The sequence below is a fragment of the Momordica charantia genome (genome assembly GCF_013281855.1).
Source record: "Momordica charantia cultivar OHB3-1 chromosome 8 unlocalized genomic scaffold, Mcharantia_2.0 BLBB01000008.1, whole genome shotgun sequence".
NCBI classification, from domain to species: Eukaryota; Viridiplantae; Streptophyta; class Magnoliopsida; order Cucurbitales; family Cucurbitaceae; genus Momordica; species Momordica charantia.
The window spans coordinates 12,886,442-12,906,746 of NW_028275166.1; the positions used below are offsets into that span (position 1 = coordinate 12,886,442).

The 20,305-nt window shown below is 32.8% G+C and overlaps 1 protein-coding gene across 1 annotated transcript; it reads left to right on the plus strand.

Moving 5' to 3' along the window:
* The first annotated feature begins 16,948 nt into the window (after positions 1–16,948).
* LOC111024330 (spindle assembly checkpoint component) lies at positions 16,949–20,263 on the plus strand. Its single transcript, XM_088128219.1, has 10 exons — positions 16,949–16,996; positions 17,101–17,219; positions 17,948–18,114; positions 18,213–18,275; positions 18,405–18,424; positions 18,555–18,599; positions 18,829–18,887; positions 19,084–19,187; positions 19,517–19,605; positions 19,990–20,263. Exons 2-10 carry the CDS (start codon positions 17,108–17,110, stop codon positions 20,123–20,125), a joined length of 795 nt encoding a protein of 264 aa, XP_087984345.1. The 5' UTR covers positions 16,949–16,996; positions 17,101–17,107; the 3' UTR covers positions 20,126–20,263.
* The last annotated feature ends 42 nt before the right edge of the window (positions 20,264–20,305 follow it).

Below are 20,305 nucleotides of genomic sequence, written 5' to 3' on the forward strand. Positions count from 1 at the left end.
TCAACCATTGTGCGTGGTGAAGATGTTTGCTATTATCGGCAAGGAGAATGTACAATACAATAATATTTTTCTCTCATATACTTATATTACTTATGGTTTTCAACAATTATTTGTTATCAAGTACAGAAAGAGCAAGAGGGAGGCAGAAATTTTAGTGAAATTGATTTGTTTAGGAAGACTATATACTCCGATGTTAAAGGTTGGGTCGAAGGCGCGGAGACAACTTATGTAAGTTTACTACTCTTGTAGTAATTAACTTCAAATTATGCTTCAAATTGTATGTATGAACATTTTGTAGTTTTTTACTATATATGCAGTTAGACATGTGATGCATGTTAGAGAAGAATCTATGTAAGATGGAGGCGAACCGATGTCAGACCCAGACGTAATGGAAACAATGTTTGGGCATCGATCAGGGTACATTAAAAGCGTTGGTTGGAGCCCAAAACCTAAATCTCGTAAAAGTTCTACTTCAAGTGTAGCTTCTTCACGGCGGGAACAAGAGCTTTCTGAAGAAATACATACCCTAAGAGAAGAATTTGAGGAGCTTCTCTCACAGAAAGACAAAGAATTTGAGGAGCGTCTCTCTCAGAAAGACAAAGAATTAAATGAGCGTCTCTCACAAAAATATTCTGAGATTACGAGTCTAAGCGATGGAATGTTAGATTTGAGATCAATGATGCTAGAATTTATGACTCGTTCTGGTGGAGCCAGCTTATCAAAATAGATACGTCCACACATAGAGCGTTCTTAGAATTCAATGACTATAAATGTGGCTATCCTACAGTTATGATAATCATTTGAAGTTTGTTTCATTTAATTAGTCTTTGTTTTATTTGAAGTGTTTTTGGATAACTTTGTTGAATTTGAAGTGCATTGGTGATAGAGTGTCTGTGCATGTTTTTCAGATTTAATGGGACTAGGTTTTGTGAATTTCAAGTTTGTTTTAATGAGTTTTTATTGACTTTGAATGAAAGTGTTTGGGGGATGGGTCGCTCTTATTCTTTTCCTTTAGTTTGTGAAATTTGGATTAAGTTTGAATGAGTTATGGTAGCCATTTGAAATTTGTTTGATTAGTTTTTGTTAACTTAGAAGGGAAGTGGGGGGGGGGGGGTCGTCTTAAACGTACTTTTTCTTTAGTTTGTGAATTTGGATTGAATTTGAATTAGTTATATACATATATATTTTTTTAATTACTTTTGGTAAATTTTGTTTTATTTCATGTGTTTTTGGATAACTTTGTTGAATTTGAATTGCATTGGTGATAGAGTGTGTGCATATAATTTGAATTGTTTTTGGATCATTTGAAGTGCATTTGAATGAGTTATATAAAATGGAAGTTTGAATGCTTAGTTTGAATTCATGACATGTGGAATGAATTGGAATTGAAGTTTGTTAACATTGAATGGAAGTGGTGAATTTATGTCATGTGTTAACTTTTATTGCTTAGTTTTAGTTCTAAGGCATGTGGTGCAAGTTAGATATTTTTATGAATTAGTTTTGAAAAATAGGTAAACTATTTTGTTAACATAAGTTTATTTGTCATTTGGTTTTTCAGGTACTTTCGATTTCTCTATCAAAAACTTTTGGAAATTTGATAAAATTTCATGAAGAACTTGATGATGCGACTTATTAGAATAGGTGGTTGATTTTGAGACTTTTTAGAATAGGTTGTTAAATTTTACTTTGTATTGACTTTAGTCGCAAAAGTCGTCGCCAAAGGTCGTTGCCAAAACCCTATAGCAACGGGGCAACGACGACGAATTTGGCGACGAAAAAGCCTTAAATTCTTGTAATGTGCATGTGCACATGGTAGTTGATCTAACTGAAAGATCTTACAAGTGCATTTTCGAGTATTAAGGTCTACCATCTCCTTTCTGTCTACGTCTACCACTTGAAATTGATAACAATGAATTAGATGTACCTTCATTGTTACAAATTCATCTTGGTTTTTTTGAACTATTTCTTCTGCCCATTTCGTCAACGAGTGAATGTAACTTTTGAGGCTTCATCACGATGCTCCCAAAACTACCTTTGCAACAAAGCTCTCACATGTTCAATTAATGAAGTAGCACGTAATTCTCTAGCTTCTTTTAGTAAAGCATTAATGGACTCTACTATATTTGTAGTCATCATATTATACCGTTTTCTAGGGCAATGCGTACATGCTCAGCATAAAAGTCCAACTTCTTCCAAATATGTACCTACACCATCATCAAATGTTGTGATTCTCTCCCAAAACTCCCTAAATTTCGACTCCCGATAGGCTTTAGCATCATTGACAAACAAATATTCAATTGTTTCATTCTTGAACTTAGCACTTAAATTCCGCTACAAATGGTGAATGCAAATACCATAAAATGTGTCGCAACGTCATCGTAACGCGAAGAGGCCAACGTCATCCCCAAAAGGGTCTCTTTCGAGATTAGGGTTTGAAGTCGCCACTAATCATCTATGAGGTGTGATTAGTCACCTAAAAAAAAACTTGGTCTATGAAAACAGAATTTTGGTTCGGGAGTCGACTGAGCGTAGGAAAGGTGTTAGCACCCTACGACATCCGTTCAAAAATGGTACCGTATTTTATCAGAAATTATCCTATTATATTATTTGGTCCAAATAAAAGAAAAAAATTGTATTTTGATTGAAATGTCCCACGTTATATTAATTCACAGTTTGTTATGAGATATGAATTAATAGGTATGAGTGGCACGAAACCCATTAGAAAAAATTTATCACCTCGAGAATATTGAAAGGTTTCAATTTCTGTCATTGAAGTTTTCGAAATAATTCTTAAAAAATGATAAAAAAAATAATAATAAAAATTGGGCATAAAAAGGCTTGAACTTGGATTGTGGATGTTAATATCTAAAGTTCTTGTCAGTATGCCAAGACCTTATGATACAATTTAATTTCTTTTTTAATATATAAACGTTTTATTGTTGAAATTTGTTAAAAAAACAAAAAGTTTTTTTATTTATTTAACAAAACATTTTATTTAAAATAGTCGTTTAGTAAAAACAATGGTATAAAAATAAAAAATATAATAAAATAACTTAAAGTTGGGAAGCAAAGACTTGAATTTGGGACATGCAAACTTACCCCAAGAATCCTACCACTGCGCTAACACCAAAAGATACAATCTAAATTTTATTTTTAAAATAAAAATCTTTTATTTTTAAATTTGTCTTTAAAAAAAAGAAAAAAGAAACGAAAAAGGAAAAGAGAAAAGAAAAAAAAACTTTTATTTTATTTTCGATCTGAAATTCGTTTACAACTGTTTTATTTTTTTTAAAAAATATCTTATTCAAAATTTTCAAAACTTAAATAACAAATCTTTCAAAAATAATTTTGACTTAGTTTGAGATTTTATTAATTTAAAACAAACTTTTCTTTGAATGTTTTATTTATTTTCCTAAAACTTTAACACTATTTTAAAAAAAAAAACTTTCCTTTTACAAACGTAGGTTTATTTTTATTTATTTAACAAAGTTTTAAACTTAAAAAGAAATAAAATTTTCCTTTTTAAAAAAATGTAGGTTTATTTTAATTTATTAAGAAATGTTTAAAATCTCATAAATGACTCTTAAACCAAATTTCCAAATATAATTAAACTCTCATTAAATGATTTCCTTCTTTTAAAAAAACAAAGAAAAAAATTTGTTTCTTTTTCTCCAATGATAAAAACATTTAAACTTCATCCCATTTACCAAAATCTAAATAATCACATTTATGAATTTTTCAAGTTTAAAAAGTAAGGGAAAAGACTTGTTTCTTTTTCATTTTTTTAATAAAAGAAATAGCTTTCTCTCCAAACAAAAATTCTTTAAGGGTTGGACTTGGGCTGTTGTATCCCTCCACCTTTGAGCGTACTCTTTGAAGCTTTCTGTACTACTTTTTTCCATCCACTGCAAATCCAAACGGTTTGGAGCCATGTATATGTTATGCTTATATTGCTTTAGAAAGGAGTCAGCAGATTCTTCCACGAACCGACATGAGAGCTATCTAACTGTATGTACCAACGAGAAGCTGGACCAAATAAACTAACTATCTTGAAAGCAGTGTATCAACAGCTTGTCATTTTGGATGTACGTTGCCATCTTCCTATAGTACATTACAAGGTGGTTCTTTTGACAAGAAGAACCATCATATTTCTCGAATTTTGGTACCTTAAATTTCGGAGGGATGACTAATCCAGATATCAAACACAATTGAGAAGCATCAATATTGCCAAAAACGGTTGTCCCCTCTATTGCTTTTAATCTTTCCTCCATAACTTCGAACTTCTCGTTACGGGGGATGCTTTGTCCGATTGTGTCTGTCTTGACTGGGAGACCACTGAGATTAAGGACGGTAGAGGGTGACATCATTTGCTCGAGCTCACGAAAAATGATGTTGGCTGGGATTTGTTAAACTCCTTTTACAAAGGAAGGTTGATACTGACCAAGCGGAACGTCATACAGAGGATTGTACGTTGTATATTGTGGCATGAAACCCTCTGCTACTGGTCTAAGATGTGGATCGTACCCAGGTGGATAAGGCGGGGTTTCTTGAGGCTCATGGACGGGGTTGCTAAATGTAGCAAGATCCGCAGTCGTCTTGCCTTTTTCCAATGCGAGAAGGATGACATCTAACTTTTCACGCAACTCTTCAATATCTTTCCTTGTTTTCTCCTGCTCAGCTTTTTTATCTTCCATTATAATTCTCGCCCTGCATCTAGTACGGTAAGTGCGATGTGGTACCGATGAGCGAGCTATCTTGAACAATCGCTTTTGTTTTTATAAAAATAGAAGACAGAAAGAGAGAGAGAAAAAACCATAAATAAATAAGTTTGTGGTTTTATTATAAATTGGGTAAATAAATAAACGAAGATTACAAGAAAGCAACAGTTGTGCAAAATTTGAACCCTAATGCTTAAATCATGAAATTGAAAATACATTAAAGCAGAATGCCAATAAAACAGTCCCTAATGCTCTAGATCTAGTCGGAGTTTGCCAAGGGAACCTGAGTGTGCTTTTGTCGTTCGGCTATGTAGGGGCAATGGCAGACGTGAGAGTTCGTACCTCTTCAGCTAAACCATCTGCGCTTCGAGCTGCCCATCTGACTTGGGTGAGCACATGTTCTGAATTATGATGTAACAATGTGTCATCACGCTTCACGTGGTCTAATTCACACCCCACTTGGTTGTATTATTTCCTGATACGGGCATAATCCTGCATTAACCGATCAGTGGCATTCTGAGTTTTGTCGAGACAGCTTGTAAGCACCTGAACAGTTTCCCTCAATCTTTGATTCTCTTAGACGCACTGAACTAATTGTACTTCTTTCTCCTCCAACACAGTGGCCTTTTCATGAAGGGACATGATTTCTATGTGTAAAGAAGCAATTTCAGCTTCTTGTTGTGATATTTGATTGTCTCGCGCCCTTAAGGCTGCCTGTGAACTCTCTAATTCCCTTCTTACTCGATACATTCTTCTGTTAAGGTCCCAAGCCTCTACTTCCAACGGTCTGTTTTCTTTCCCTTGGTCATCAGCCTCCCTTCTTGCTTGTTGCAATTCTAGCTCCATGCTTCCGGGTAGACTTTGATTGAACCCTAGTTGTAGTCTTTCTTTAACTAATAATGGGTTCCCTTCTCATAGCTCGTACTGCGAACCTTATGTTGAGTGGGTTGATTTGGGCTCATTCGGTAAGAATTCTCCTAGTGGGAACCTCTAGCTTCCCTTTGCCCTTGTCGGTTGGTAGGAGAACCACAGTTTTTCCCCTATTCGAATGCCACTGTTCGTATCCTTCTAACGTATTATCGTGGTAATTGTCACTTTGAATTCTGACAATCACTTTCCACTCATTTACGATCTCTTGAATTTTGTTTCTACAAAATCCAACATCTTAGGCAAATTCAGAGTTTCTTAAATCATGTGTGGCTGGGATAAACTACCGTACCCATATCTGGCGCAACACCATTAATGGAGCATAAAATATACATCCCCATGGACCCAACAACGGTAAACAGTGAAATTTGCCACACCTATACATCATAGGTTTAGTTGACATCCAACGGGCCCTCCACTCCACATCTTCTGGTCTTAGTCCTGCGAAGAAAGTGCTCCACTTCTCTTTCCCTGGGTGGATTTGACTCCACTCCCCTTGGTTGAATTCAAGGATGGGATTCTGCAATCTATTCCACGATTTTGAAAATTTGACCTGAGGACACTTGAACTCTGGTGGACAATTTATATGGCTAAGGACCCAAATGCGTAGTAGCTGAACACATCCTATATCCCTACTTCTCTTGATCTGTAAAAATTTAGTGCTCGAAAGGTTTCTGCAAGGATGGGTATTACGAGATTATCTCTCATCTCTACCCTGACAAATAGCTTGACCACTCGCTCTTCAACGTACCCACTAACTTTAGAGAATAAAATCAAGTTGAATAGGCACAGAGCTAATAGCGATAGCCTTCCTTTCTTCATTAACGAACCTCTGTTGAAGACTCAAGATATATTCTATCGGCAAGCATGTGTTTTCTCCCTTCCTTTTCACATGCTTTTCAACTTCACCGGCAGATATTTTCCCTATAAGCAGTGATATTGCCATTTTTAATGTAAACCCATCATCATAGGAATAAACATCAATTTTCTCTTGTAGTGGTATTTGTAGAAGAGTGTGGTATTCCTCAATAGTGGGGGTTATGTCCATTGAGCTAAAATTGAAGCATCTATAGGCTGGATCCCAATGCCGAACTAACGCTTTCAACACTGAGAAGTTGACTCGTACGTACATAAGCTGAGCTTGTAACCATATTTTTTTATGAACTGGGTCTTTCTATCTGGTCTTAAGCCTTCCCACAATCGTCTCAAGACATCCAACTGATTTTCTGGGAACGTTACACTTTGAAATGGCGTGGTGACATTCTCAGATAGTGCATCACCATGAATATCTTGCACGCTTTCTGACCATTGACGGATGGTTTCTTGATCTTGCTTTTTCCATTCTTGGGTAGGAGTCTTATTGGAACCCATGCTTCAATTTACTGGAAATGTTAATGATTTAAGACTTAGGTCAATTTTGGCACAATTGGTGGAAAATAATTTTAAAGTAAAAGGGAAAGTTGCAAAAAAAAATTTTAAAATTGTTGTAAAGAAATGATTATAATAATAATAATAATAGTAAAAATAAATAAAGTGAGAAATGAGAAACTTATGTAAATGCATGAGACTCTTTTAAATGAAGCATTTTATTAACACCAACGCAAACAAAATAAATAAATAAATAGCGGAAATCTGATGCTAAAATGAGTATAAAGTTAATGCCTACACAACCTAGAGTAAAATGGCCCCCAAAACTTCCATACGCTTTCGCAGTATGGTCAACTTGAGTGGAGAATTTCATGCGCCTGCACGGGAACCGAAATTCCACGAAGGTCACACTACTTAGTCTCCGATCTAATCTTAAAAGTAAAGCTTGGGTAGGAGGCTTGTGTATTGTGTGAAATGCATGATAATGTGAAATTATACAAGTAAATAATTAAAGGACAACATATGCACACAAAAAATGGACCAAAATAACTTATAACGGATAATAAACGACAAAAATATGGCTTGACTCTCAATAGTCTCCAGTGTAGTCGCCAAGATGTCGCAATGTCATTGCGACGTGGAGCAGCCGACGTCATTCCCCAAAGGGTCTCTTTTGAGATTAGGGTTTGGAGTCGCCACCAATCATGTACGAAGGGTGATTGGACACCTAAAATTAAAAAAAAAAAACTTGATCTACGAAAACAGAATTTTGGTTCAGGAGTCGATTGAGCGTAGGGAAACTGGTAGCACCCTACGACACTCGTTCGAAAACAGTACCATATTTTGTCGGCACGTTATATTAATTCACACTTTCACCTTGGAAGGTTCCAATTTCTGTCATTGGAGTTTTCGAAATAACTCTTAAAAAACAATGATAAAATAATAATTATAATAATAAATTGACATAAAAGGGCTTGAACTTGGATGGTGGATGTTAATATCCAAACTATTGCCACTGTACCAAGACCTTTTTAAAATATAAACGTTTTATTTTTGAAATTTGTTAAAAAAAACGAAAAGATTTTAGTTATTTAAAAAACAATGATATTAAAATAAAAAATAAAATAAAATAATTTTAACTTGAGGAATCAAAGTCTTGAACTTAGACATGCAAACTTACCCGAAGAATCCTACCACTATGCCAATACCAAAAGATAAAAAAAAACAAACAAAAAGAGGAGGGAAAAGAAAAAAAAACTTTTATTTTATTTTATTTTTTTTTAAAAAAATCTTATGTATGTAATCATTCTTATTTAGAAGATCTTATTCAAAATTTTCAAAACTTAAATAACAATTCTTTCAAAAATAATTTTTATTTAATTTGAGATTTTATTAATTTAAAACATACTTTTCTTTGAATTTTATTTATTTTCGTAAAACCTTAACACTTGATTTGTTTTTTTAAAAAAAAAAAACTTTCCTTTTACAAACGTAGGTTTATTTTTATTTATTTAACAAAGTTTTAAACTTAAAAAATAAAATAAAATTTTCCTTTTTAAAAAAACATAGGTTTATTTTTATTTATTAAGAAATGTTTAAAATCTCATAAATGACTCTTAAACCAAATTTTCAAACATAATTAAACTCTCATTAAATGATTTCCCTTCTTTTAGAAAAACAAAGAAGAAGATCTATTTCTCTTTCTTCCCATGAAAAAACATTTAAACTGCATCCCCTTACCAAAATGTAAATAACCACATTTATGACTTTCCAATTTTAAAAAGTAAGGGAAAATTTTATTTCTTTTTCATTCAAAAACATTTTTCATTTTTTTTTAAAAAAAAAAAAAAGAAAAAGCTTTCTCTCCAGACAAAAATTCTACTTTCTCTCTTTTTATAGTAAAACAAAGTTTTAATTATGGAAAATAAACTTTATTTTCCCCTTTTAATTAAACAAAAAAACAAAAAACCCACTGGAATCTTAATAACACCGGGAGACGTGAGTGTGTCGTGCCGGGGTGTGGGTCAGTCAACGTAAGTCGGGTGCTAGATCTGTCGTGGTCTACTCTACCCATCAGTGCGCCGCTGCAAGTCTCCAGAATTTGCGGTTGCCATGGGATGTGCGCTGCCGGAGATGGTGAGACTTAAAATGAGAAGAGGGGAAGAGGTGGGAGATGGGAGAAAGATGGAGGCGGGGTAGAGAGAGAAGGAGCTTTAAATCTACCATTTCTTTTCGTTTTTTTTTTTTTTTTTCGCCCCTACTCTCCTGGCATTATGTCTCTTAAATAAGCAAGATAGGTAACGGTAAAAAAGAAAAGTCAAATAAACCTAAAGAGGGGATGAAGGAGGAAAATGAGGAGGAAGAATAGGAATGTTGACGAAAGAGAAAAAAAAAATAGTTTTACTTTGAAAACAAGATCTTTCGTTTATTTGAAAAAAGAAAAATCTTTTATTTAAAGCTTAAAATAAGATAACAAAATCCAAACCTTTAAAAACAAAAATTAAAATTTAATTTTTTTAAAACCTTACATTAAGACTTATGTTACATTTTTTTAACCAAAACAAATTACATTAAACCTTATCTTATTTTTAACCCAACAATTAAATAAAATAAATAATACATTTTTTAAAAGAGAGTCATACCAAATACGGTGTTTACAAAATGCACTAGGAAACTCAGAAGCAATAGACTTTGATATGTTATTATTTCGATTTGTAATAAAAATGAGGTCCTTAACCTCATCTATTGCTCCTTTTAGCTTTTCCAAAACCATTTTATGAAATTATCCGTCTCTCTATCTACAATTCCAAAAAAATGAGATAAATTTATTTGTGTGTGCTGCAAAGGAAGAGATTTCGTTGAACGATTTTGTTTGCCGGCTGTTTGCTGCTGTCATTGCCTCAGACGTCTGAAACTTTTCTCGCCCTCATTACTGTAATCAATAGGAGGTTAGTTGCCGAAAGGGGAGAACCTAAATAATCGTTGGAGGAAGACCCTTCACGTGTGATGCCATTGGAGGGAGCCTTTTTTTCATAATAATTTCACGTTAGAGGGAGGGTTTATACACTTGGAGGAAAAATTATAAGAAGGGTAAAGTCCTACCACTCTTTTGTGGTACTCAATATCTTTAACCTTATTAAAAATGTCTTAGTTTTGACAATTTCCTTAAATTTCTGTGGACCACAGAAAAAATATCACTAATATGGATATAATTAATTTTCACCTCTTTACCCTTCATCTTCAGATATAGAGGCTGTTATAAATCTCATACAACCGAAGATCACCCAAGAGATGAACTCTCATCTTTTGGCTCCTTATGGAAGAGAGGAAATATAATTTGCTGTCAGGTAAATGTTTCCAACAAAATCTCCTAGTCTTGATGGTTTTCCGACCCTTTTCTACCAGAATTATTGGAATATTGTGGGGTCTAAAACTGTGGAAGCTTGTCTAAATGTTCTCAACAAGCATGCTGATATCGGAAATTTGAATAAAACCTATATTGCTCTTATTCAGAAAGTGAAGCATCTGAGGTTAGTGTCTGATTCTAGACCCATTAGCTTATGTAATGTGTGTTATAAGATCATTTAAAAATCCCTAACAAATCTTCTCAAGAATATTATTGGTTATGCTATCTTTGATGTCCAGTCAACTTTTGTTCATCTTCGAGCCATCACATACAATATTATTATTGGTCATGAATGCCTTCACCCTATTAGAGGCATCAAGACAGGTTTGAATGGCATGGGGGCACCAAAGCTAAACCTTAGTAAAACTTTTGACCGGGTTGAATGATCCCTTAATTGTTTGATGAAGAAGTTGCGGTTTCATGATCACTAGATTCCCAAATTATGCGTTGCCTTTCTACGGTCACATTTTCCATTCTTTTTAGTGGCTTCCCAAAGGGCTCTTTCACTCCATCAAAATGTATCAGATAAGGAGATCCACTTTCTCTCTATTTGTTTCTTTTATGTCCAAGAACTCTCAGTGCTGATTGATAATGCAAATAGGTGGAGCTCACTCACTGGTTTAAAATTTGATTCTCACGGACATTCCATCTATCATCTCCTTTTCGCCAATGATAGTCTGATATTTCTCAAATCGTCGGAATCTGAATGTCTCACACTTAAAAGGCTCTTGGAATCTTATGGTCGAGAGTCGATAAATGTATAAACTCTTCGAAAACTGCTCTTATTTTCTCCCCAAATGTGCACCCCGAGAGGCACATTTATCTTCAAACTATTCTCAATGTCAATTTGGTTGCTAATTTTAGAAACTATCTTGGGTTACCCTCAACCTTCACTAGAAGGAAAGACTTATTGGAGCTATCTTAAAGACATGATTTGGAAAGCAATGCAAGGTTGGAAAAAAAAAATTTCTCAATGGGAGGAAAAGAAGTCCTCATTAGAAGTATTGGCCAAGCAATCCCATCATACGCTATGAGTGTGTTTCGCCTCCCAAAAGCATTCTGTTATGATATTTCTCGTATGTTTGCTCACTTTTGATGGGGCTCAACAAATGATACTCGGAAACTTTACTGGATGAAATGAGACAGAATGTAATATCCAAAAGAATTGAGGTTTAAATTTCAGAGATTTGAAAGGCTTGCACAGGTATGGAGGGTTCTTCAAAATTTGAATCTCTGAGTTTCAAAAGTTTTGAAAGCTAAATATTTTCAAGACTCTTCTGTGATCCTTGCTAAGATTTCCAAAAGTTCCTCTTATTTTTGAAAGATTTCTCGTGGGGTAAAAATCTTTTTGTTAAAAGGGTTTCACTTTCGTATAGGTATGGCTCTACTATAAGAATGTTTTCAGATCCGTTGATCCCTAGACCCCTCAAATCTATCTTCGTTCATCATATTCCGTGCAGCTATTACTAGCTGAAATTAAGGGGATTTTGAAAGGTCTGAAGTTCGCTCGATCTATGAATTGCAACCGTCTTGAAGTGGAATCCGACTTCCTTTTGGCAATTCAGTTGATTAAGGATGAAACCCCTACTCTCGGTGACGAATTGAACTGGTTGTTGGAAGTGCGATCACTAGCTAGTTCCTTCGAATCAATCTCTTTTGGCCATGTCCCTCGGCTCTGTAACAAACCTGCACACCTTTTGGCAAAAATGAGGGTTTTGTTTTGAGCCACGTCATTTTGGTTTTCTAATTTCCCACGATGGCTTTTGGATAGTGTGGAGGGAGATTTCCCTTCAATTATTGCCCAAGATGCTTAATTTAATACAATTACCTTTTCAACATAAAAACAAATGGATATAATCAATACTAATAATTTTTAACTTATTTTAGTATGTTTATTTGTGAATTTGAATCTTTTGTTATGAATTTTTTATTTTTATAATTTTTTTCCAGAAATATCCATTAACATCAAATTTTTATTGATATTTTCATCAAAATTTTTATAAAATTGAGACCTAGAAATTTTCATCGACGTCGGGATTTGAAACCTTGATAACGACACTTTGCAATATATTGTGGTTGTGGCAACGCAGGTAACCTCTCTTGTAATGCACAGTGTGGAACTATCAAAATTATTGTTGATGGTATAATATATAGTATAGTTAGGCGTAGCTTAAAAATTCATGGTTTAATCGTTTTCAATTATATATTGGCGGATAATTAGCTAGGCAAAATATTTAGTAAGAAAGCAGAAATTTAGATGAGAATTAGGTTAAGGTAAATTGCATAAATCATCCCTAAAGTAGGATAGTTGTTGCAATTGTATCCCTAAACTTTCAATTGGAAAAATTAAACCCTCAAACTTTCCTAAATGATAAAAGTAGACCCTTAAATTCCAATAGTAACAATTAAACCCTTAAACTCTAATAAAGATAAAATTTACCCCTCTAAACTTAACTTTAAAAATTAAACCATCAAACTTTGAAAAAAAAAAAAATCTATTTGAAAATTCCATTGCCGGAGAAGCGTCAGAGGGTGTCTTCAACCTTTGAAGCTAAATGTGCTTCCAGCTCGAATTCCCCGACGTTACCGCTTCTCTCAGCCTGTCCAGCAAATCCCTCACCGTCGGAAGGAACCGATTCAGGTCCGATGCCTTCTGCCCGTTGAATATCAATTGGGAGTCTAAATTGTTCATAACACCAAAACTTTCAGCGTGGGAGTACCAAACCACGAACTAATTGTATCATATTGTCGAGAGTCTATATAAATAAATTAAATTTACTCAATTCATTAGTGGTTTATTCATCCGTAGTACATATGATCAAATATCAGCGAAAACATCGCTGCAGCAGGCATGACGATAAAGAGGAAATTAAAGTTGGGCGACTGTTGGTGGTTCAGTTTTCCTTCCAACTTGCAGTGGCTAAAGAGAGAAGAGAGAGAGAACCAAAGAAAAATTATGGAGGGTGAAGAAGATGCTCATAGTCTGTCTGGGTAGAATGAGCAAGAGAAGAAATGAAAAAGAAAACCCTGTTTTGAGGAAGAAAACGCTTAGAAACTGGAAAAAAAAACCTCGAGAAATATACTGAGCAGAGCAATCGAGTCAAGATTAAGAAGAGATGTTTAATTTAATTCAATTATTAGTCACAATTTTTCCGGTCAGTGAAAATTGGCAGTGTAATTTTTGGACGTATGATCTGGGGAAACATAGTTGGGAAATGAGGGGAGAAACTATTTCAGATGACAAAAATCGTGTAAAGAAAGAGAAGCATTTTTCAGGTGGAAATTAGGTGCTCATAAACAGAACAGGGATTTTAAATAATTACAATTTTCTGACTTATCCCATGCAAGAGTTTTATTTTAACTCTTGAAGTTTACAAAAAGTGCGAGGGTTTAATTTGTATAATTGAAAATTTAATGGTGCGGTTGCAACAATTGCTGGTTTATTCAATTTACCATTTTCTTTTTTTAAATCTCTTTTGAATTTCTATATTTATTTTATTTTTCATATCATGAACAGTGTTAATATATATATATTTTAAATATTTTTTAGCATTTCTATGATATTGTAGTGACTTTGTCATATTGAATTTAAGCCCCTTAAATTATAATGTTAACGTGTAAATTAGGATTTTATTTCATCTTTGTATTTCAATAAAAACTAGTATTGCTATTTAACAAAATAATAATAATAATAAAAACTAGTAATCACGTGAAATTAATCGAAGTGCATGTAAGTTAGTCCAGACACTCATAAATATAAAATAATAGTAATAATAATAATAAAAAATTAGTACTAGTTATGGATTTTTTAATTAATATACATATATAATAATATTTAAATGAATTACAAAAAAGGGTACATTTTGAAAACATTTAGAAAAATAGGGTAGTTTCGGCACAATTATATTTTCAAATAAAATCTGTAATTAAGGTCATGTTTACTTCGAGTGAATGGAAATCAAGAATGAAAATGAATTTTTTTTAGGGAAATTGCATTGGGTATCAAATTAGTTATATATTTAACAATATAGCAATCGTTTTTTACATTTTCAAATATAGCAAATTTTTTAGATTTTTGATTTTGAATATTTCAGTATTCCCAAATTACCCTTTCCAGACATGCATATTGCAAGTATATCAGACACTCATATTAGTAGTATATCAAATGTATATCATACATTTATATTTCAAACATATCAAACACTCATATCAGTAGTATATCGCATACATATCCATGTATATCAAAAGATCATATAATCGGACGTATATCAGACATATATTACATAGAAATTCACATCAAGTATATCAGAATATCATATATCAAACGTATATCAAACATGTACCGTATATAATAGATTTTTTGTTCATCGTTAAGATTCTCCTTCACAATCTAGGGTTCAATTTTTTAGAACTCCCAAAAAATCATACCGTATTTAATAAGTTTTTTGTTCATCTCGTTCTTCATTCTTTTTTAAATTAGTGAAGTGTTTATGTTCTTTATTCTATCTTAATAGGAAGTATATCAGTTGAGTATATCACACTAATATACTAAATATAAGAAATATTTTAGGTACATCAATATTAAATCTGACATATATCATGACTATATCAGTGATAAACCAATAAATGGTAAATCATATAACCATATATACCAACAATTCCAACATGTAGTCATATGTTATATATATACCAACAACATATAATCACATCAGTTGTTCATTTTTTGACCAACACTTCGATCTCAAAAACAAATTTTTTTGTGGAACATCATATAATCATATCAGAAGTATATATATCAATACACATAGATCATAATTATATCAGAAGTATATCACTAGTAAATTGGAAGTATATCAAGTACATATCAAACATATATTAGTGGTAAATCTCATATCAAAAGTTATATCAGTAGATCAATCAATGATAAATCATATAATCACATCAGAAGTTATATCAATAGATATCATAGTTATATCAAAAGTAAACCAATTGTATATTAGATGTATTTCAAATATATATTAGACATATATCAAGGCTATATCAGTGGTAAATCAATCAATAGTACTAAATCATATAGTCATGTTAGTATGGTTATATTAGAATATACCAGTGGTAAATCAGATACATATCAAGTATATATCCGTGGTAAATCAATATATGGTAAATCATATAATCATATAATAAGTTATATCAGTATATATCATGGTTATATCAGTAGTATATTAGTTATATATCAGTGGATGAAAAGTTTAAATCAAAGGGAAATCGAAATGTATGGTTATCTGGGCTTTCGCATTTTGGGCTTATTTTTTGGTTTCTTATACTTGGGTTTAGGTCCGTTTTTTTTGTTTTGAAAAAAATTGCTATATTTGAAAAATCAAAATATGTTTGCTATTTTGCTTTTTTTTATTTCTTTTATGGTATTTACAAATTGTAGGAATGAATCAAAATTTGGAATCTCATTCCTTGAAATATGTGTAATCTCATTCTCTATCCATCTCATTTTCATTCCTTATTTCGTGGGTCCACCATATTTATTATAATTACTTTACAATTTTTATCCTTTTTTTTTCTTTCCTCGATTAATAAGACGCTTACTTTTTTTAATTAATTGTTTTATATTATTATTATTGTTCTTTTTATATTTGGGTCATGTCTACATTTTTGAAAGAAATAAATTGGGAATTTGAGATTTTTGTCTATTTTCTTAATTCAATTTGGACTTTTAACCTATTTTAAAACAATTTTATTCATAATTCATCTCTTCTAATTGTTGACCTATTTTCATTTGTTGACTTTGTAAAATTACCAAAATATCATCATTATTAAAAAAAAACAAATTTATTGACAATTTGTATCCCCCACCAATCTCTCACAATAATCAATTACAAACCTGAAAAATATAACTTTTAAACTTGAAAAATCAATTACGAATAAAAAAAGCTTATAATTTAATCATTTAATATGAAAAATCGGATTTACACAATTACATCACAAGATTGCATAAAATGTCAAGATTTAATTACAAAAAATTTAATATTCCATAAATCTCAGTTCAATATTGCAAAGATTTAATTGACAAAAAGGGTGAATAATAAATGCAAAAAAAGCTGGTACTGCGTGCATCCCGATTGGGGATAACACAATCTCCATCCAGGATAATGCTATCTCGAGTCGGGATACACACCATTCCAGTTTTTTTTATATAATATTGGGCATTTATTCATACATGCATTTTATTATTATTATTATTATTATTATTATTTTCTCTTTTGTATGAACATTTAGGATTTTTTTTAGATTCGATGGTTGGTTCTCAATTGTTAATTGATGTTTAATGTAAGAGGTGGTGGAGAATTTTATTTAAAAAGCAGGGATATTTTGATAATTTTACAAACACACATCGAAAAATGGTTACAAATTAAACTGTTTTATAAGAGGGTCAAAAATCCGAATTATAGAATGGGTCACAAATCCAAATTTTCCAAACAAATTTGAAGTTAGAAGATAAAATTTGTTATTCTTTAGTTGGTTAGTTATTGATTTTGTTTCGTTGTAACTGAACACTGGTTTTCAGGTCAATACAGCTTTCTCCACTCCCTTTATATAAGATCCATTTAGTTTCTCCATTTTCTCTGTGTTTGTTAGTTTCTTTAGTATCGATATTCTCAAGTTCTGTAGCTATACAATGGAAAAGAGTAGCGAGCAAGTCAAGGGCTCAATCTTCATGGCGGCAAAGGACAAGCAAAAGCTTTTTCACACCCTACTTAATCAATACATGGCCGAAAAATCGCAAGGAGGTATTTCTATGCAAGAACAATGTTAAATCCAAATCCCTAGAAAATGTTGTATTCCAGATTGTGTTGTACTTATTTTACTGTAATCGATCAATCTCGTTTCGGAAATGTAATCGTCTGATTGAATTTTGTCGTTTGTAGCAGAATTTATGTTCATAAACAGGTAGTTCTATGCAAGAATAATGTTGAATCCTTAGAAAATGTTAGAATCGAGATGGTTGTTGTACTTGTTACAGTAATCGATCAGACTTGTTTCGGAAAAGTAATCGTCTGAATGGTTATTGGCGATTGTTGCCGAATATATGTTGATAATAAGGAAGTATTTGTATGCAAGAAAAATGCTAAAATCCCTAGAAAAAGTTATAATCAAAATGCTAGGAATGATTACTGTATTCGATCAGACTTGTTAAGGAGAGACAATGGTCTGATTGAAAATTGTCGATTGTAGCAGAATTTATGTTCATAGAGAGGTATTTCTATGCAAGAACAACGTTCAATCCATAGAAGATGTAATAATTAAAACGCTAGCAATTATTACTGTATTCGATCAGACTAGTTATGGAAAAGTAATCGTCCGCTTGAATATTGGCGATTGTAGCAGAATTTATATTGATATGAACTTTGGGGCGTCAGGGCGTTTATATCATATGAAATTTGATGAATCTAAGGCTGCAACGTTTTTAATGCCTTAGTTTTCTGAACGAATCTTATTTTTCATTTGATAAATGTAGATCAAAGAGTTGTTTTGAAGAAGAAAATTGAAGAACTACGATCTGAGCTCGAAGCGGCCAATGCGGATCTCGAAAATGTCAAGCGTACCAAAGAAACCATAGAGCAGGAGATTAAAGGCTGTGAAGTCGAATTGTCTCTGAATGAAACTTCAATTCAAACTCTAGAGGTTTATATATTTTTCTTACATTTGTTGTTAGTTGTTACAATTGCATTACCACTATTTGGGGGTCTTTTTGATTCTTAAATTTGGTTTATCGATGCCAGGCAAGGATTTCTGTGCTACAACGTGAAATTGCATCTGTTGGATCTGAGTTAGCAGGTCTTAAGGTGCTGATTTGATATTAGAGTTCTTAATTTATTAAATTTGCGTCTGTCTTACAATTCTATTCTCACATTCTCTTTATTCTCTTAAACAAACATTCCGGGATATGGAATACTTCCGTTGGACCATGAAAGTGGGATGAAGGAACCACAAGGTTGAAAATCATCTCTCGCTTTTGCAATTTACATTCTATTAGAATAGTATGAAAATTTTGGATTTAGTGAACTGTATTATTCAATGGCTTAGATTACCGTGAATGTGACGAGATCTTATTGGCTATGCAGAGACGAGTTTCTCAATCACATGTCAGATCTTAATAAAAAAATCAGGTCCGTATTCTATATTAATGAAAGCTACTTGCACTGTGAATGAATGCATATATATAATGAAGCCATAGCATGACAAATTGCTTTGAGCAATTGACACATTTTTTTTCCTTCTCTTACTCACTTATGAACTCGTCTGTAAAGATTACATATTAACTTAAATATGTGTTGGGTGCCCAGTTACTAATTTTGGAGTGGTACCTTCATTTGTCCTTCTCTTAATGAAATACAGGGAATATCAAGATAAATTGGCCAGCAATGATGGTAAAGAGTCTGATGGAAATGATACAGGTAAGTAAGTTGGCCAGCATTATGATCATTTTAACTTCTTTGCATGTGTTGCATTCCAGTTCCAATCGCTAAACATGACATGTGAGCTTCAAATTTTTTCATATTCTTTCTTTGCTTCAAATTGCATTCTTCCTCGCATGTATGTAAAATAATAGGCTTCTTTTGTGCAAAATTGAATCGCTTGGACTCCTTGCAGAAGAATCTTCCCCCCCATCTACCGAGGAAATGCTTGTCAAAGTAATAACTCAACTAAGCAGTGAAGAAAGAGATTACCAATCAAGACAGGATACGCAAAATCAGGTGAAATTTTGTTCTTCAAAATATTAGCGAGAAGCCTTCCTACTTGCTGTTGTTGAAATGATAGTCAACATTGTTGAAAAACTCTCTTTCCTTGCCTGTGTATTGAGCTGTAAATTTTGTTGTTAACAAATGGCAATCAATCAAAATCAATAAAAGGAAAACCAAAGTCGCTAATCAATATCTAGGAGGATCCCTATCTTTATTTCAATAGGTGAAATGAAACTTCCAACAGGTTCTCATATATCCTGCATTTATTTAAGTTCATCTTGTCCCTCTTTTTCAGTGAAACTATATTCTTAAATGATAATGTGGAATGATTGAGTTTGCAGGCTCGGGAATCGTTGTATAATCTACGAAAAAAGTTGGCTGCGATGGGGTTGATGGACAAAGGAAGAAAAGATTTGAAAGATATGACTAGATATCCTTTTCAAATAAAATATTGCACTTTTGACTTAACTGATTATTTTAATAAGTTGAAAAGTGACCTACCAACATTCTTAGTGCTAAGTTTACTTTAGTAATATTGATTTTGGAAATACTTAATCTGGAATCTTCCTGCTTGCTAATGCTCTATCTGGTGTCCAAAAATTTTCAGAAAGGGAAATGATAGCAAGATTACAAAAGATTTGCTGTTTATGTAATGGTTTATATGATTAAGTTTGCTTTCCAAAATCATCAAAAGCAATGTTTCTGGAGTCGAAGTCAATTGATGAGATAATATATACTGTGTTATTGAACTCTGAATGTATTTATTTATTAATCAAGGTGAGTCAATTGAATGTGTATCTTTGACCGTCAATAAGCTGTCTTCTGGAATTGAAGAGACATTTGCACATCTCAGCGAGGAATTGCGGAAAAGTTGTTTTTGCCCTCGATGTAAGAAAGACAATATGGAGGCCTTGGACAATACTCTTCAGGTAAATGATGAGGGCAATTGAATTTTTTTCTAAGAAGCAAACAGAGTTGTGGACAGTTGCATCTGAGATATGGTACTCAAATGCCGTATGTGCATATTGTAGTTGCAAATTTTGCAGTAGCATGCTAAATAATATCAGCAGGCAAACTACGTTTTGGAAGTTTTTTCCTTCAGAGGAAACACATATTAGATACTCACACAG

Bases quoted from the DNA above. Each gene is read 5' to 3' on its own strand.
- LOC111024330 (XM_088128219.1), top strand. From the start codon at position 17,108: ATGGAAAAGAGTAGCGAGCAAGTCAAGGGCTCAATCTTCATGGCGGCA. The intron at 17,220-17,947 runs GTATTTCTATGC...TGATAAATGTAG, and splicing joins GGCCGAAAAATCGCAAGGAG to ATCAAAGAGTTGTTTTGAAG. The intron at 18,425-18,554 runs GTTGAAAATCAT...TTGGCTATGCAG, and splicing joins TGGGATGAAGGAACCACAAG to AGACGAGTTTCTCAATCACA.